Here is a 20,826-nt window from a genome sequence, read left to right as displayed (position 1 = left end):
TCAGTGTGTGTGGATAGAACTTCTATCAAGATGCACATTGCAACACCAGCAAAGCAGCTGCTGAAGACCCATTTTGACAGGATGCACCTTAACCCTTGCAACTTCTGGCTGTGGAGGTACCTCAAAATGTTATAAACAGTGGTCGGATTGCATACTTTGGTGAATTGCAATCTCCAGCACATTCCCTATATGTTAAAGTTCCTCTGGAATATTAACGGAAGGGGGGGGGGGGGGGGGGGAGAGAAACGTGTATGGTTTAATAAAGCTGAATTGCAAGCATATCCACATTATGACCATGGCATACTCCGATTCTGTTGTTGCACAGGAATTTTTGTGTTTTCAACCTCATAGCCAGAACACGCAGTGGACAACATATTTAACATTTCTTAAGTAAGTTGTAGTTATTTGTTCAATTACTTCGTTTTTTGTGATGTTTCCATGAATTATGAAATGCTATAATTAAGGTATTCTGCCATGACTGGCTATCGTTTGCATTCTGCAAGCAAATTTCCCGCATGTTAGATGATGTCATTAATTTTACATTAAGTATTTTTTCCCCTTTATGAAATAAAATTGAATTTTTTCAGGAATATTCATGTCAATTTTCAAGTCAATCTGACAATCGTTCTTTTTTTACAGTGTTTTGAAATCAGAACCGTAGTTATAATCACCCGGTATATCGTAAATCATTGTTGATTAATCTGCATTATTTATGCTTCATTAAATACATTATATTCACCTAATTTTTATTACTTTTTGCAAAATAGCTCCGTAATTAAGTATACTGAAAGTAACTGGAGAAAAACCTTTATATATTATATGATTAATAATAACATTAAAAGAATTTTCAAACAAACAGTAATCCATTGAGTTAAGCAAAAAATAATTAAATAGCAAAAGTTGGTTTTTGTTAAAATTTAATAAATATTTATTAATTAGCATGGGAATAGTGTTAATTACATTAATAAACATTTTATTTTAGAAGTAATTAATTCAAACTTATTTAAGTTTGAATGATTTTTCAGAAATTTCATTGTTTTTAATGTTAATACTATTTAAAACAAAAAAAAACCCGGTTTTTGGGTTTTTTTAAAAAAAACCAGTGTTTTTACCAACCCTGCTGTATGCCACTATGATGTTTTATATTAAAAACATGAATCTTCTGAGGATTTACTGCATACCTATTTTATTTTTTATACATGTACATTTTTCCATTTCCATAATACTGTTTGTACTAATAATTTTATCGAATATCTTATCTACTTTGTAATGACAGCACGGGTAGGCACGTTACCCCTTGTCAACTTATATGTAACTTTGGTTTGTTTACATTCAAGTCGATTTCATCTCTTAATTCATAAAAACGTTGCAAAAATTTCCCACGTGATAACCATCGCGACTCGCAATAAAATAGTAACGCTGAATGTACTGTACCCATATCTTTACAAAGTGCAGAAAAAATTCTTGATTTTAGGGGTCTCATTTTTATATAATTTACTTCAGTCACAACCGTTGTTAGCACATTGTTAAGACCAGGGCTCATTTCTTTGGAAGCCAAAGCTTCTCTATAGATCATGCAATGTGTCCAGACACACTGTGGGGATTTTTGTTTCATAAGTGCTTGTATACTTTGAAATTTTCCAGACATTGAACGAGCACCATCTGTGCATATTCCAACGCAATTTTTCCACTCTATGTTTGCGTCGTTTATAAAATCATTTAAGATAGCAAATAATGAGTGCGCTGTTGCTTTGAGTTCTATTTGTTTGCAGAAAAGTATTTCTTCTACTGCTGACGTGCCATCACAAAATCGAACATAAGCAATGAGATGAGCATCTTTATTGCTATCTATTGCCTCATCAAGCTGAATTGAAAACAATTTGTCACGTAACTTCTCGAAAAGCTGATGCTGTACATCTTCAGCTATATCACCAATTCGACGGGCAACAGTATCATTTGATAGAGGTATGGACTGTAATTGTTTGGCAAAATTATCCCCAAACATAGTTTCTACAATCTCGATTGCAGCTGGCAAAATAAGCTCTTCACCTATGGTGTGAGGCTTTTTACATCTGGCAATTTATATGAAACTTTGTAAGAGGCAAGTAAAGCTTTTTCATTCACAGACAAAGTTCTTATAAAAAACGATTTTTGTTTTTCATGCGATTTTAATTTCAATTCAAAGAATTCTCGGGGTTTGTTAACGTACTCACCATGAAGCGTTTCCAAATGCCGTTTAAGTTTATTAGGTTTCAGGCTGTCTGCTGCCAAAATTTTTGAGCAAATGACACATAAAGGTCTTTCTTCATCATTTACTTCAGTGCTGGTAAAACCAAAATTTAAATATTCTTGAGAACATTTTCTTGATTTCATTTTTGGAACCACGCTACTCTGTGCACTTGTCTATGCTTCGTCTACTGCTCGCTTGCGCCCACTTAAAAATTTATCCATGTTTCTGTACAAATCTACTGCAGTAATATGTATTTAATACCGTTGTAAACCGTATACACCTCCTCCAGAATAAAATCACATGAAATCCATTGTTTTTTTTTTTTAATTTTAAATAATTTAATATTAACTTGAATATGACAGCGCAAAAAAAAAACTATTTCCTATCAAACATACACAAACTCTTTCTTCTTTTCCCGTGATCTCGTCTTCACAAGCATCTCCCTTCTCTTCTTTACTCCTTTTTTTTTCTTTCCGCAGTCCCCCCCCCCCAACCGAAACTAAAACTAATATCGTTAACTCCCACGAATAAAGGGGTCCTTTACTGCAGCTTTTTTTGTCTCGATCAGCTAATACTCAGATTATAACATACACATTCGCGATAGATTCGGTAGCGATAGGGAACGGTGGGTGGGGGGGAATACAGAGCTCCCTGTTGGGAGGGATGATTTTTCTAATTGTCTAATTGTTGTGAATGGGTTGACATACATCCCATATTGTTCAGTATTTTCGTGACTTTCTCAGAGGAAAGATCGTTTTATTTTCGTTTAAAATAAGTTGATAAAAGTAATTTTCAGCAAATTATTTGAATGTAATATTCCATATAAAAGTTCCAAAAATTTCTTGGGGGGTGCCCCACTGCACTGCACTTGTGGGTGGGGGCTCGCGATGAAAATTATGATTGAAAATTAGGTCGCAAATAATGAAAGATTGAGAAACGCTGAATTAAGAAAAAGTTCCATTCCTCCCTTCCCAAGGCAGGTTCTGCATTGCCCCTCCGCCGAACAGAATATAATTCCATGTCAGTCTTTCTATGCAGAATAGAGAAATCACATCTACATATACTGTTCATAAAACAAGTTTCATTTCGTGGATGCTATCAGTGATTGATAATCTTGGGTATATGAACTCTTAAAAGCTTTAAGCTATATTAAGTTTTATATTTTCTTTCTGAAGACATATTTAATCGGAGGGAACAATTAAAAAAGTTCAAGATACAAAGCTGCTGACGAAAAAAGTTGTTTAAACTGTACGGCTGTTAATGGAATACAATAACGATTATACAGGAATTTCGGCAACCAAGGTCACACTCCTGATAAATGATTGCCAATAAACGCTACGTAAACAAAGTCACGTCTTTGCCAGTTACTCAAATGCAGTCACCAATGATATAGTTTTAAAGCTTAGACTGGAGTTAACATCTTTATTGAACCACACCGGACTAATACAATACACTACTACTAATACTGTGAAAATAGAACAAACATGAACAACAATGTGGCGCCATCTGCCGAGGACTTCACAAACTCAAAACATTTAACATCATTTACTTCAACACTTTCCCCTGTTAATTGTTTGATTTGTATCTTATAAGTCCCATTTGACAACATAAAGTCAATAGTCTTGACTTCATTAGGGGTTTAGTCAGGATATCTGCCACCTGTTCTTCTGTTGACACTTGTTCAACATCAAGTTTTCCTTGGAGCACTTTCTCACGGATAAAGAAGTGTTTCAGTTCAATATTTTTAGTACGCCGATGGTATTCAGGATTATGTGATAACTTTATAGCTGCCCTGTTGTCCACTTGAAGGATGGGAATGTTCTTCAAGTTCACAATATCTTTGAGAAACCTCTGGAGCCAAATAACTTCCTTGGCTGCTTCTGATGCTGCAACAACTTCAGCTTCAGTTGTTGATGTGGCAACAATAGCTTGTCTTTGGCTTAGCCAAGCGATAGCTCCTCCAGCATATATCACATATCCAGGTGTTGACCGACCAGTTTTTGTACATCCACCAAAATCTGAATCACTGTAACACTGAAGCACACCTTTTGTGTCAGTTGCACGATAAGTGATTCCATATTGAACTGTGCCAGTGACGTAACGAAACACTCTCTTTACTCTCACTATATCATCTGCAGATGGATTTTCCAGTGACCGAGACAAATAACCTACACTGTAGGCCAAATCTGGTCTAGTTCCTACCATTAGATACATCAAAGCACCTACAGCTTGTCTGTATGGAAAGATTGCTTTGGTATCTTCAGTCCTTTGCACTTCTGAATTCTTCAACATAGGAGTTTTAACAGGTTTGCATTCATCAAAACCAAAACGCTGAAGGATTTTTCTAGCATATGCTTTCTGACTAACTGTTATTGACTTGTTATTGTCACCATGGCGTTCAATTTCAAGTCCTAGAAAACATGAGACTTCACCAACAGAGACCTTGAATTTTGCTTTCAGTTCCTTGATGAACGTTTCAGAGTCCTGTTGATCAGATGCAGCAATTAACCCGTCATCTACATATAATGCTATCAATAATTTTCTACCTTTCTTCTCCCGAATGTATAAGCATGGATCTGCTTTGCTTGGTTGAAAACTGAGTTCTTCTAAAAACTGCCCAAAGCACTTATTCCAACAACGTGGAGAATGTTTTAAGCCATAGAGGCTATGTTTGAGTCTGCACACTCTTCCTGTGCCATCATTAAAACCTCCTGGTTGCATCATGTAGATTGTCTCCTCCAATTCTCCATAAAGGAATGCTGTTGATACGTCAAACTGTGTTAAATGCATTTCTTCTTCAGCTGCAATGCTCAACACTGCTCGTATAGTGCCTAATTTTGCTACTGGAGTGTATGTCTCACTATAGTCAATGTCTTGGCATTGGTTTGTTTTTAATTTGAAAACCCATTTGCAGGGTATCGCCCTGTCTCCAGGTGGTAGGTCAGTCAGTTCCCATGTCCGGTTTTCTTTAAGAGAACTCATCTCACTGTCCATAGCCTTCTTCCAATTTATGCTGCACTTGCTGTTGATTGCTTCTTCATATGTTTGGGGATTATCTTCATCACTCAGGAATGACTCTGCTTCCATGATGTAATGCTCAAAACGTCTAGGCTTATGCAGAAGGGAACGGTTTCTTAATTGCCTATCTGATGTGACATTTTCCGATTCATCATCATCATCAGTTTCAGCATCACTCAAAATGCTTTCTTGACTCTCGTTTGCTTGTTCAGGATCTTCAATCTCAACTTCATGCTTTTCACTCTGGTCTTGATTTGGTTCTTCATATACTGGTCTATCTGATAATGGTAATTTGGCATGCCTGTCGCAATTGCTTGGCCTTTCTTGAAAGACTACATCTCTTGATAGAATTACACGATGATCTTCCTTAACCCAGATCCTATAGCGTTCATCCCCATCATATCCCACCAGGTAACCTTTGATGGCTTTCTTACCCATTTTTCTCCTCCTCTGGCTTGGAATATGGGCATAGCATGTTGACCCTATCACTCGTAGGTGTTTCAACCTGGGTTTCTTATTAAGCCAAAGTTCATACAGACTTTTGTCTTCCACTGATGACTTGCGTGTTCTGTTTAATACACATATGGCAGAGCCTACTAACTCAGCCCAGATAGCTGCAGGGAAGTTAGCCTCAGGATTTGAATATTTGAACGTTCTGGTCATTTCAACAATGGTGCGCATTTCACGTTCACTACCTCCATTCTGCTGAGGTGTGTATGGAGCTGTCAGTCTTTGGACAATTCCTCTTGACTTCAGGATTGCACACACATCTTCATTGTCAAACTCGCCACCATTATCACTGAGGAATTCTTTTACTGAATGTCCTGTTGTATTGGCATGTGCAAGCATATGTTCCAACACATCTTTGACTTCTGACTTTTCTTTCAGTAGGTAGCCATATCGAAACTTGGTGAAGCTGTCTTTGAACACCACCAGATACAGTTTCTTTTGGAAAGATTCCTCGAATGGGCCACAAGCATCAGCGGAAATGAGCTCGCCTGGCTCAGAAGTTTTCTTTCTGGTTCCAAATGATAAACGGTGTGCTTTGCCATAAACACATGGCTCACACAGTTCTTTATCGAGGCTCACAGTGATGTCTAACTCCTTCTCTAGTGTCCTTTTGATGTGCCGTTTGTCTTGGTGCCCCCCCATCTCTCATGGTATAATTGTAACAAGGACTGTAATAATTGTAACTCTCTTATTAGGTCAGATAAAAAAAACACCTTAAATTTTTGAGTACTTCAATGTTTAAAAAACAAGCCTGCCATTCGAAATCGGCAATAAATTGTGGGTCCCGGTCTAATTAGCCCTAGTGTGCAGAAAATGACCGTGGTGCGACAAAAATGATCAAATTCAATGTTTAAGGGGGGGAGGGGAAGGCAAAATCATATTCTCTCTGGGTGGCAAAAATTATAGTCACGGCCCAGCAATAAGGCAACACATTTTTTGGCTCAAACACAAAAACCTATGATTATCAAAATGAACATTCCCTTTAAAAACGACCACATAAGGTCTTGGTAAAAATATATTTTTTATGTGTGTAAGGGTATATCAATTTTTGAGTACCTCAAAGTTAATACATTAATTACATTAATAATAAAATTAATAAAGTTTGCCTGTATAATATAAAAAAAAAAATTGTGTAAAGTTACTTGAACAGAATGCAAATATTTTAGCTGATCTTGCAGCTGCTTTTTCATCTGTTTCTCAGCATCTATAGTTTCTTGCTGTAGTTTTGTGTAGTATTTAAGCATCTCCACTTGCAGAGACAAGATTTTCTTTTCTTCCTCTGCCTGAAATAAGAGTTTTTATATTTAATAATGTCATCTCCAATGCTATCAATTAACTGGATACACTTTATATCCAAATAAAACATAAGAAGACCAAACAATCTTCGAGTATGTAAATAATATAAATATATAACTTTTTTTAAATGCTACTATTTGGAACTCTTTAGAACTCATACTATTTGAAATTATTTATCACCATAATACAAAGTCTACAATAAATAATATATTTCTTTCATTTCATCACATACAAAATAGACATGTTCCTTGCAATATAATGTTCTTGAAAGAATAAGATATGGATAAATTCTTAGATAGGATTTTGATATTAGTGAAGAAAATGCAATGCTTTGTTAGAGACAAGAGCTATTTCAATGAAATCAATGATATAAGGAAGCATTTATTGGGTTCAAATCATGATTAGAAAGAGAAACAGCACACCATCATAAAAATAAATTCACACCACACAATAACATACCTCTTTCACATAAATGAATGCACCCTGTTTTTGAATGTTTTCAATAGTTTTATAGTTTCAATTTGGTGTGTGGCATAATATAATTCTTATTTAGATGCAGACTTACCAACATTTATATTAACAAATTATCGTGTAACAAACGCAAGTAAACAGTTTACATTTTCAGTTTGAACTATTTCTGTATATCGGAGATAATTGACACCAGCACCAAAAGGGAAATTTTGAGAGAGCCGTTTGAAGTGTTTTTAAAGTGAGTATCTGTTATTTATTGAAATAGGACATGCTGTATACCTATGTGTACAGTGCAACGAAAATACAGCAAATTAATAGCGTTATCTCAAAATATTGGCAAAAATGGACAGTGCTTTTATATATATACACAGTATTTTAACTAGTGTTATATGAATCTTTCCCCCCCCCCACTTATTTCATGGAACGAGCATCAGGTTGTCTACGTTTTGAAAAACTCAATTTTAGAGACTGGTGCTGCTTACGCAGAGAGATGCAACACTTATGTTCATAATCATTCAAAAACATTTCAATTTCCAAGAGATTAATATCATGTAATTCAATAGGCCAAACTCTCAATTGACAGTACCATTTTTAAAATTGGCAAGCATTACTGAGCATTTAGCAAGTATTTCCAAAATTAAAAATAAGCATTTAATAAATTTTATATCAGAAATGTGCGGTGGGTCCAGGACCTTATGTTAAGTTCATGAACAAAATGTCATATATTGAGGATTTTTTTTTTTCCGATACAGCGACGCATATGTTCATGGGGTAATTATTCTAAGAAATGTGGTACTGTATTAAACTACAGGGTGATCAGCGAATAAGCCATTATTTCAAAATTAAATATCTCTACAACAAAGATCAATAGAATTATGCGGTAAACGGCACATTTATTAGCAAAACTAAGAATGTTATACAGAAATTTCGAAAATTTAGTTTTTTTTAAAATTTTTTTTAAATTTACAAAAAACAACAAAACTGGAGATTTTGGGGTTCCGAAAATCCTCATTTGTGTGAAGAGAAACCACTGCATTTGCCTAAAGTTACTGCATGGGCTGCGGTATGCGGCATGTATGCTGACAAATTGTTCCAAAATTGTAACGTAACGTTCAGTAGTAAGCGTTTCTCGCACGAAGAAGGGGCCGATAATGCCTCTGGCGCATACCGCAGCCCATGCAGTAACTTTAGACGAATGCAGTGGTTTCTCTTCACACAAATGAGGATTTTCGGAACCCCAAAATCTCCAGGTTTTTTTTAAATTTTAAAAAATTAAAAAAAAAACTGAATTTTCGAAATTTCTGTACAACATTCTTACAGTTTTGCTAATAAACATACCGTTTACCGCATAATTCTATTGATCTTTGTTATAGAGATATTTAATTTTGAAATAAGGGCTTATTCGCTGATCACCCTGTACATGTACCGCAATAAAAAAATATACACAATGAAATATCACAACAAAAGACCACAATAAAATATATAATTATTCATTTTGTTTTTAATTCTAATAAAAAATATTAATTACCACTCAAAAATCCCATATCAATTTGTATTTAGAATCAGTTTAATACAATAAATTTGATTATTCAGACCTGTAGAAATGAAATTTTGGAAAAATGTCTGGAAACTGATGAACATACCAAGTTTAGAAAAATACCATGCATTTCGTGATGAATTTTTCATCACTGATTTTAAACGTGGCTCATTTTTGAATGTCATGTAAAAAAAAATTTCACAAAAATTGATTTCGGTATAACAGGAAAAAATCTAGAAAAATGTATTTGTAACCTTTTAAATACTAAATTAACTTTTCAAAGAATTTTTTTACATAATCTCTGTATCATATATTTTTTTATTATGTTGCTTCCAATATAAAAATAACATAGGGAAAACACATTTTTTCTCAAATGTTCTCCGATTTTTAAATTCAGATATCTCTACGAATATTGCACTTAGAAACGTGAAAATTTCTTCGTTGACAAAAAATTTTTAATTTGAATTTTGGGCATAGGTCGTCCATATAAAAAGTTAATTTAACAAATATACAATCCCTTGAAACATGAATGACGTAGTTGAAATTCCCAACTTCACATGTTTACATTCCGCAAGAATGACTAATACCTGCGACTGTTTTCTTGATATTCCCATTTAAAAAACTGTCAGGTGATTGTGGGATACTTTGTACATTCAAGTAATGCAAGCATTGAAATCACAAATGCACAAACCACTGGTGGCCCCATTTAGAATTTTAATTGGTACACAAAACGATTTTGAAAAAGTATTTCATTATTTTAAAATGAGGACGCGAGGTTACAGATAACATGTATAGATATTATGTAATGAATTATTGATTTTATTGCTAGTCTATAACCAAGTACACAGAAAGTATCTCAGTACCATTGATTGGTGCAGACACACTTTCATATTCGAATATATGCACCATATATTCAAATTGAATTTAGCAGTGTTTTTCATCAATGTGTAGACGCCTGTGGGCCAGAGGTCGAGCACCCCCCTCCCGGGTTATATGGCAATCATTATGGATCGGAATACAATACAAATACAGGACAGAAAAAGTAAAATTTAAGTGCAACTATATACAGTACCACTTTGTCTTTTGTTAGTATATGATTTATTAGTAATGGCATGGAAGGAGGGTAAAAAGTTCGACTGAAATAGAAGAGGGCAGCAAAATTTGTCTAGCCCACAAGCAGCAAAAACAAATACAGCCCTGATCCTGAAACAGACTAGTTATTTCCCCCTCCCTCGTAGACAGTGCAGTCTTAACGCATGGCCCGAGACCTCACAATAATGAGAATTTGTTGAAATTTGAGAATTTATGTGGGTCCTCAGAAAAATCTCTTGGCCTGGGGCCCATGATGCTCTTAAGATGGCCCTGTTCATAGAATACACTCAGAGAACATTTTGATGCGTTTAAGGAAGAAGCGAGGTAATTCAATCCTAACGCAATGTACGATACCATAAAAAAAAAGAAAAAGCATCTAGAAGGAAGTTCCTTGGTGATCGGGATACTGCTTTTGCAGATCCTACTCCTCAGGACAATTTTAGAATAGCATGCCATTTTGCATTATGTGATCCATTGATATTGCAACTGACATCTAGAAAGAGCTGCTTAGGCTGGAATTACAATATAAAAATTTGGTAAAAGATCTTTCACAAAACTTTAAAAAAAACCAATAAGCCTGTAGATTATTGGTTGCATTTCTGAAATTTTATAAAAGGACTTTTTTAAAACTTTCATTGCATAATCTCGGCCATATCAAAGTATTTTGGAAAATTTTTGTTTCTTAAATAGCAGGAACAGATGAAATCTTTTGCAAAGAAAATGTTATAGCAACATTATAATATTGCTTTCAAGGCCGGCACAAGGCATGAAACAGCACGATTACATGGGCACCAATTTTTTTTTGACAGATTTAATATGCGAGTGTTTTCACTATGACCCCACATGCTAGTGCTGGGCCCCCAGGCCAGGATTTTTCACAGGCCCTTCACTCCCCCCCCCCCCAGCTGAGATAATGGTTTATTTTTACAATTAAAAAGGAAAAAACCTCTTTCGGGAAGGGGAAAAAATGTTGAGTGAATGCTCCCCCTGATGAAAAAATCCTATGTATGCTACAGAGGATTTTAAACAGGCTGATTAAAAGACATGCCATATTATCATACACCATTTATCAACGAAAACATAAGAACAATCTTGATTAATAATTAATGTATAGAATATAGACAAAGACATAACACTGCAACCGGCAATGTGACCAGGATTGATACAGGACGTAAACACACACATGTACGGTCTTGACCACTGTCTTTATATCTTGTTGCCAGATACAACAGTTCTCCCACGCTTAATTGAACAGTTAATCTGTTACATACTCTTGCAGGTATGATGGAGATCTGCATTGCCGTGTTGACCTACGAATCTGGGTATCAGGTTGGTCTAACTGGTACATGTTGGCTGTTTCTTGGTTGTGGTTGAATATCTGAATTCTGGGAGTCATCAGGTTGTTGCTGATACATTCCTGGATAATAAGTCTTGCCATCTGGGTTGTTGTTGAATCTGTTCATCAGAATACTCATCATTAAATTTGGTAGTTGGTAAGAATGAGACTGACTTTTTCGGAACCTCTGTCCTTCTCAGTTAATCAATGTGTCTTTTGAAAGAATAACCATCATCCAACTTCACTTGATAGTGAAGCTTTCCAAATTTCTGAACGACAGTACCTATTTTCCATGCAGTTCGATTGTTGATATAACATCGGGCTTGTATTCTGTCTCCCACGCTTAAATGTCTGGACTTGATTGTGTGTTCAGTGTTCTTAATGTGTTTCCTGGGTCGAAAAGTATCGAATTTAATACGGATATTTCGTTGCAAATACATTTCAGCCGGAGTTTTACCATTTGCCAATGGAGTGGCTCGATATGGAAAAACTATTTCTCTCACTTTCGCATGCATTGAATTTGGCTCATTAGACATTGTTTTCAATCAATTTTTCAATGTCTGTACATTTCGCTCGGCCAAGCCTTTAGTAGCAGGATGTCCAGGTGCAAAAAGCTTCTGAAAGATTCCATTTTTAGCACAATAAGATTTGAACTGGTCACTGACAAAAATTGTTGCGTTGTCTGAAACAATTGTGCGTGGATACCCGTGTACAGCGAAAATGCCAGATAACATTTCAAGGGTTGAGGATGTAGAAGGCGCATTTTGACACATTTTGATCTTGGTCCATTTGGATTTTGCATTGATAATGACCAAGAAAAAATTGTTCTGGAAAGGCCCAGCGTAATCGATGTGGACGCGGTCCCAATTTTCCTTTGGTTCATCCCGAGGATGGACTTGCACTTTTGAAGGATTTGTCTTGATTTGTACACACTGTTCGCATGATCTGGATAAATGTTCAATATCTTTGTCTATTCCTTTCCAATAAATGTATCTTCGAGAAAGTTTCATTTTTGTGATGCCAATGTGTGTTCGATGCAGTTCATTTAAAACAGATTTCTGTAGTATCTTCGGAGAATTACTACTCTCTGTCCTTTGAATAGGATTCCACCTTCTAAGGTATATTCATAAGAAAGTTCAGGATCTTGTTGAGTTTTCTGTTTGATTTTCGATAAATTTTCATCAGAGTCAGTTGCTTTTTTGATCGAGTCGGCACTCAATACTTCTGTCGATATTTCATTAATTGACGCCATACACACTTGATTGATCTCGTTGTTGATAGCCATGTCACTAGACGTCTCTTTCTGCACAACCAGAGCCCTGGAAAGGCAATCAGCATCTGCATTTTCAATCCCTTTCTTGAACGTAATTTCGTAATCAAACGCTGAAAGAAAACTAGCATATTGGAGTAACCGGCCAGACGTCATAGGAGGTAGCTTTGAACTCGGATGAAAAATCCTTGTTAGAGGACGATTGTCACTAACTTGAAACGTTTTCCGAACAAGTAGTTGAAGAAATGATTAACTGCAAACACGATGGCTAGTGCTTCACGATCAAGCTGTGAATAATTTTGTTCGGCTTTCGTCAAAGATCTTGAGGCATATGCAATAGGTCTTTCTTGACCATCAATAATGTGTGCTAAGATTCCGGCGATAACAACAGGACTAGCATCACACGTCAGGACTGGTAAGTTTGGATCATATAGAGTTAGAGTTCGGTCACTTGATATTTCCATATATGCTAAATCTGATAGAGCCTGGTCCACATGTTCTTTTTGAAAAAAAGTAACAACAACAAGATTCAAGGCACAATGAAAGTGTTCATATCCAAACTTGCGGCCTTGTCCACGACACAGCCTACCCCAATTTTTTTCAACAGAAACCAGTGTGATTTTGAATTGAAACCATTAAATTCTTTAAAAAAAGGGCTATGGCTGGACAAGGGCAAGGGACATTTTCAAAAAATTTCAGTAAAACGACTTTCAAATTTATACGACGTTTTGACCCATATATACGAGGTTTCGTTATATTGAAACTGAGGCCCCCCCCCCCAACATTTTAAATAACTTTATGCCCATGGGAGCGTCCAGTTAAAAATGTCTTCTGAACTATTATATTCGAATCCAGTGAGCAGTGAATCTTCATATATCTTAGAAATCTTCAATTATCGTGGAATACGGAAAGACGGAACTGTAATGCATAGTTTCCAATAACTGTCGCCCACTTGGAAAAGCAGCATCTCAATTTCCAATTGAGTTTTGAGCAGGAACCATGCCAGCTGACAGTTGTTCTCTAATTGGAGTGTTGTCCAATCTGTACATTTTCATCACGAAAGAAAATAATGAACTATTTCGCGTGTGACTGTGTGACGCTAAGAGACACTAAACGTCGAAATTGTGACATTCTAGTGCTTTATTCTGGATGATTCTCATATTTGGAATCATATGAAGATAAATACTTTTGGGAGTAGAAAATTCAGCAAGGATTTCCGAATAACACATCAGGTGTTGTTCAAGTGCCTATATACACTAAAGAGCCAAAAACTGGTACACCTGCCTAATATCGTGTAGGGCCCCGCGAGCCCGCAGAAGTGCCGCAACAGGATGTGGCATGGACTTGACTAATGTCTGAAGTAGTGCTGGAGGTAATTGACACTATGAATCCTGCAGGGCTGTCCATAAATCTGTACGAGTAAGAGAGGGTGGAGATCTCTTCTGAACAGCACGTTGCAAGGCATCCCAGATATGCTGTCATTTTCAGTCCTCCTACTGCTATTGTTTCCCCAACACCGTTTTGAAAAACACATTCTATGGATCCTTTAGCAACTTCAAGCAGACAATTTTGAGAACCACCGCTGCACAGGCAACTATGAAAATGTAAACATCCAGTAGATAATCTGAAAAGTTGAAAGGATTAAAAGCATCGTTTACACTTCATATTCAAACTTTGTTTCCATTCAAAATTCCTTTTGCCAAATTATTTTTTAGTCTATGATTTTCTTTTTTTCTCACAGGAACATTGCAATTTTAATGAAAAAATTGTTCTACATAAAATGTATGTACACTGAAGAGCCAAAAAAACTGGTAAACTTGCCTAATATCATGTAGGGCCCCAGTGAGCCCGCAGAAGTGCCGCAACACGCCGTGGCATTGACTCGACTAATGTCTGAAGTAGTGCTGGAGGTAATTGACACCATGAATCCTGCAGGGCTGTCCATAAATCCGTAGGAGTAAGAGGAGGTGGAGATCTCTTCTGACCAGCACGTTGCAAGGCATCCCAGATATGTTCAATAATGTTCATGTCTGGGGATTTAGGTGGCCAGCGAAAGTGTCTAAAGCCAGAAGAGTGTTCCTGGAGCCACTTTGTAGCAATTCTGGACGTGTGGGGTGTCGCATTGTCCTGCTGAAATTGTCCAATTCCGTTGGAATGCACAATGGGCATGAATGGGTGCAGGTGATCAGACAGGATGCTTACGTACCTGTCACCTGCCAGAGTCGTATCTAGACGTATCAGGGGTCCCGTATCACGCCAACTGCACATGCCCCATACCATCACAGAGCCTCCACCAGCTTGAACAGTCCCCTGTTGACATGTAGGGTCCATGGATTCATGAGGTTGTCTCCATACCCGTACACGTCCATCAGCTCGAAGCAATTGGAACCGAGACTCATCAGACCAGGCAACGTGTTTCCAGTCCTCAACAGTCCATCCAATGTCGGTGTTGTTGGGCCTAGGCGAGGCGTAAAGCTTTGTGTTGTGCAGTCATCAAGGGTGCACGAGTGGGCCTTCGGCTCCGAAAACCCATATCGATGATGTTTCGTTGAATGGTTCGCACGCTGACACTTGTTGATGGCCCAGCATTGAAATCTGCAGCAATTTGCGGAAGGGTTGCACGTCTGTCACGGTTAATGATTCTCGTCAGTCGTCCCGTTCTTGCATGATCTTTTTCTGGCCGCAGCGATGTCGCAGATTTAATTTTTTACTGGATTCCCGATATTCACGGTACACTCATGAAATGGTCGTTTGTGAAAATCCAAATTTCATCGCTACCTCGGAAATGCTATGTCCCATCTCTCGTGCGCCGACTATAACACCACGTTCAAACTCACTTAAATCTCGATAACCTGCCATTGTAGCAGCAGTAATCGATCTAACAACTATGCCAGACACTTGCTGTGTTATATACGCGTTGCCGACCGCAGCGCACTCCGATTGGTTCCATATCTCTTTATTTACATACGCATGCCTGTACCAGTTTTTTTGGCTCTTCAGTTTACGATATACTGTATAGGCTACATCTCTCTGATAGCAAATAGTAAGTAATATACTACGAAGTAGCATAGGTTGAAATCTGTGTGTTTGTCTTACTGTGTTATATATTATGTTTTAATTTATTTCTTGTAGGTTTGGTTCATTTATTTTGTTTTATTGGTTCAGGTACTGCATAGTGTATTTCAATTGAAGTATGATATTTGTTTAAATTTTAGTGGGAGTGTACAACATGCGTTATTAACATATGCAATAGAAAGAAGATTAGTTGACCTAAAGAGAATATTAGATTGTTAGGATATGTTCATTTCTAGCAACATGAATGGTAGTTTGCTAATATGCTGACACATATGTAAGGGAAGGAGAGTATCACACACATCGCTCACCATGGAATGGGGAGAAAAAAATTGATTTTTTTTTTAGAAAAAGGGGAGGAATGTTAACTAGCTAGTGCTATTTAACAATTTAACAATTAACAATTTTAACTAGCTAGTGCTAGTTAAAATAAAAATAGAGAATACAGGGAATATTTAAAATGATTTTCAGACATATTTAAAACTGATAGTTTGGAGTATTTAAATTTGTTATTTTGGATTTAACTATTGAGGTGTAGGTCTCCAGGCGCCGATAAGCAGGCGACAGTAACCGATATACTAGTACAGCAAACAAATAATTGAATAATAGGAACGTAAGTAAGAATGGTTGTCTATGGATGGTAGACATATTTCTTGAGGGTTTAAAGTAAGTGGCGTCATGTCGATGGAAGAAGCTTTGTTCAAGCCAGTGGGAACATAGTCCCAATTAAAATACAATCACAGACCGATGTAAGTAGATGGGGCAATTGCCATTCATTAAGGAATCTTTTAGTTAATCCAGGGGTGCCCTAGGCAAGAAGGATCGTCCGAGGAGTGTTGTCTTGGAGAAAAAGCGGGGAATCGTAGAAAATAAAGGGGACCAACGGATGAAAGGCAAATTTCAAGATTGAGAATAAATGATGGCCATTTAAGTAGAAATAGAATCCCTTTATTTAGGGGGTGCAATCAAAGTATAGCAGAGGATCTAAAATGCTGAGTATGTTAGTCATGGGAAGCTTGAATGTAGGTTAAAGGTTAGGTCATAGCCGTTGGGGTTCTCTGGGTCTTGAAGGGAGAGTCGCTTGGACAAAGAAATTAGGGATGGATCAGCAATGGACAATCTTATGAATAAACCTTCAAGAAACGAATAGAAACTTAAAGATGATGGGTAAATATCAAATTAAATGGGTGGAGTTTTCCAAGGGACTGAGACGTCCATAATGAAATCTTAAATGGCAAGAGAAAATCTGGATACAAGGAATTAGAGAGAAAGGCGGTAACGGACGAGACTGAAAAAGAGATGATGAGTGAAGACAAGAGTTGTAATCTCGGGAATTAGTTTGCTGGCTGCTACGATATTCTAAAGTGCTAAAGACTGCAGAGGGTCTCTCAATGAACCTGGTGAGTGATGCATGGATTGTATTCTCTCTCCCATATGTGATTTATAGTGTAGGTTCTCTTAATTGTTTTGGGAGCAAACTGAGGTGTAATGAAATCATGGGTCATAATATTCAGGGTCAAGAACTTAAATGTTTTGGGGCCAACAGAAGAATTTGTTAAGTATTTGTGAATGGAGTTGTATTAATTTCTTTTAATAAGGATGGTAATATGGGAATACAAATGGCATTAATTCAATTAACTACAGCGTAATTAAACTAATTAAGTTTCAAGAATCTCGTGCATAACTACTTTGTGTAAAATCTTTGCCTGGGTTATACTTTATATATACACAGCGCAATGGAAACCAGGGAACGGTATTCGCTTACGTACTTACGAGAACGGTTTCAAACCCAAATGAGCTGACATAGCTGCCAACTTTTGAAAATGAAAATTTGGGAGATTTTCGCGCAAACCCGCATTTTATGCTAAAACCACTCCCTAATAAATACAATAGGGATTTTCTACAAATAAAGGTTGAATTATAGGGAATAAAATCCTACTCAAAAGGATTTTAATCCCTACGATTTACTTCCTTTTAATCTACTGAAGTCAAATTAAAATAGGGCTTTTACATACATGGAAGTTAAACCCTTGGGAATAAAATCCCTACGCAAAAAACAAATGAAATTGGAGGCCAAAACTTCAAAATGGTGATCTAAAAAAATAGTGTTCAATCAGAAAAGCTGTGAACAAACATTCTGTGTGAATGACCCCAAAATAATCGGGAGATGAAGGGAAAAAAAGACAATGTTTTTTTCATTTCACATGAGTGATGATAACAGTCTTTCCATGACCGATGTTTCTGTTCATAACACAACTTGTACAAAAAGAAAAAGTGAGCCTTTTTCTGGAACTTTTGATGAAAGGAAATTCATCAGAATAAGTATCTTTAAAATTGATTAAACTTTTTTTGCTTATCAGTATTCATGTTTTGTTATCGCATGTACATAACTTCAACAAAAGAGTAAGTTTTGACCACATGCACGTCACTATAATCTTCAATTATTATCCAGGACTAGTGGCTGCTAAGCTATTTCCCTGCACGATAAGACAAACAACTTTTCTTGTTACCATCAGAGGGTTTGTAAAACTTCATTACAAAAGGAATTTCCCACTATTCCCCACATTTATGGCACGTGACATTTCAAAAAGGGGGGGGGGAGAACCTGCAAAAGACTTTTTCCCCCACAAGAAATTCCTTAGGGAGTGTTTTCAGAAGCAGGAATTCTTTTTAAATGAAGTAGGGAATTTTTAGGGACAATTAGGGATTTTTGTGATTTTTGTAAAAATTCAGGAGATTTAAGAATTTTTCGGGAGGTTGAGAGATGAAGCTGAAATTCAGGAGACTTGGCAGCTATGGGATACTGCGAGAACAATGTTAAGCATGGCTGATAAGAAGGAATTAAAGGTTGCTCAGTATGACATCAAAAAAGAATTTCTTCGTGGAGAACTAAAAGAAGAAATCTACATGAAACAGCCAGAAGGTTTTGAGAATGGTTCAAATCAGGTCTGCAACTTGATGAAGACCATCTATGGACTGAAACAGTCCCTGGTTCTGGCATGATAAGTTCAGCAAATTTCTAGGAAATTGTGGCTTAAAAATCAAGTTCAGATCCATGTTTGTTTGCTAATGAAGAGAAAACCTTTTTTCTTATCCCTTATGTGGATGGTCTGATATTTTCCAAGGACTTGGAAATGTTAAATATATTTCTTGACCAATTCAGATCTAAATTTGCAGTTGTAATCGATAATGCCAAGTACTTTTTGGGTATGCAAATTAATTACTTGGATGATGGATCGATTTTCATCCATCAGGAATCTTATTGCAGACGAACCTTAGCCCGTTTCAATATGACAGATGCAAATCCAGTAGGCACACCTATTGAAAAGTGTTGCTTAACAGCAGAGATGTCTACAGCTCCAGCCCTTGACGTTCCTTATAGAGAAGCTATTGGAAGCCTTGTGTTTCTATCTATGGTCACTCAACCTGATATAGCTTACAAACTTTACATGCTCTCTCAGGTCTTAGGCAAACCTCAAGAGTGTCATTGAAATTGAATGCTGCTAAAAGTTAAGCAATGGTTTTGTTCAAGACTTTGTCAAAGACATGTTAAAATTTTTAAAAGAAATGTGCGATAAGCTGCTAAAAGAAATCGGTGACAGGCTGATATCAGAGGAGCATGAATTAATCCCTGAATAAGAGTTGCTTGACAACCGCTTTAAAAAGTCCACGTTTAAGAATACAAAGAAATTCTATGCAGTTTAAGAAGGGTTAGTCACAAAAATCCAAACAATCACGATGGATCAAAACGATCCCCCCTTTTAAAAATCTCAAATTTCCTTTGTCCCGGATACTCCAAGCTCGTCCAAGATTTGAGCGAAATTTGATGAAGAAACAGTAAGTAGTAGTAGCTCTAATAGTAGTAGCTCTAATAGCAATACAAAACCCTAAAGCAGCTAGTATCGTGGAAATATATACTTATCTCAATCACTTTTACCTAGGATGTTTCACCCTTTACTTTGTTGGGATCGAAGAAAGTTAATATACCCCCATTTGTACAAAATAGCAATGCGAAGGCATTGCATACAAGCCAGTTCAGTTCCTTGCGAAAGCATTCTTTTATAAAATGGGTCAAATAATGCCCGAAAAAAGAAATAGATTACAAAATTTAAAGTGCGTGCAAGTGTAAAATAGTGTAAATTTTATTAATTATTGATGTAACTAAAATTATTATAACATTTTTAATAAATGTTTGCTCACACCTACTGTAATTTTTTTTACCTGCACTTGACAGAAAGACAAAATATATGGATCATCCCATAATAGATTTCAATGAACTATCAAATAATTGGTTTTTCCCAGACATTACCAGGTAAGCAGTTAAATACCCTTGTGCCCTTGATGGCAATAGCAGACCAACTTTTGGAATCCAGAAATCGAGAGATTCTCCCGAGGGGGGGTACCCCCCCCCCTCCCCGGGCGCTCTTAGACTATCAAAAAAAAATTCACAAAAACATTTGTTTCAATTTTTTTTCCCATCAATTAAGAAAAAGTTCCATTCCCCCTTCCTGAGGCAGGTTCTGTATTGCACCCCCTTCCCCCCCCCCCAACCCGAGCAAAATATAATTCCACACAGAATAGAGAAATTACATCTACATACTGTTCATAAAACATAAGTTTCTTTTCGTGGATGCTATCAGCGATTCATAATATTGAGTATAAAATGTACTCTTAAAAGCTTTATATTTAGCTTTATACAGCTTAAAGTTTTATATTTTCTCTCTGAAGGCATATTTAATCAGCGGAAGCAATTAAAAAACTTTAAAATACAAAGCTGCTGCCAAAAAACTTTGTGTTTACCGCACAGCTGTTAATGGGATACAATAAAGATTATACAGAAATTTCAGCAACCAGGGTCATGCCTCTGATACATGATATCACGCCTTCCTGCTCGATGGAAATAACTATGGCTGGCCTATATGGGTTTTTTCCCTAATGACGACAGCAATCATTGACGTCACGACAACGTGAAAGCTCGAGTAAAATCATATTTT

At 36.6% G+C, this 20,826-nt stretch overlaps 1 protein-coding gene across 5 annotated transcripts in view; it reads right to left on the bottom strand.

Annotated features, from left to right (window-relative positions):
• Positions 1–20,826, bottom strand: part of LOC149072996 (uncharacterized) — a 174,888-nt gene that overhangs the window by 11,843 nt on the left and 142,219 nt on the right. For all 5 annotated transcript variants that reach the window (XM_089246890.1, XM_089246889.1, XM_089246892.1 and 2 more), the window contains one exon: positions 6,901–7,041. In XM_089246890.1, coding sequence (XP_089103016.1) covers positions 6,901–7,041 — 141 coding nt within the window. The remainder of the gene's footprint in view (positions 1–6,900; positions 7,042–20,826) is intronic.

This window comes from Pholcus phalangioides, unplaced genomic scaffold (genome assembly GCF_987345545.1).
Source record: "Pholcus phalangioides strain wild (caught in Gottingen) unplaced genomic scaffold, Ppha-v1.0 ptg000017l_1, whole genome shotgun sequence".
Classification (NCBI taxonomy): Eukaryota; Metazoa; Arthropoda; class Arachnida; order Araneae; family Pholcidae; genus Pholcus; species Pholcus phalangioides.
The sequence above is the reverse complement of the archived record's forward strand: the minus strand, read 5'-3'. Positions and strand labels throughout refer to the sequence as shown.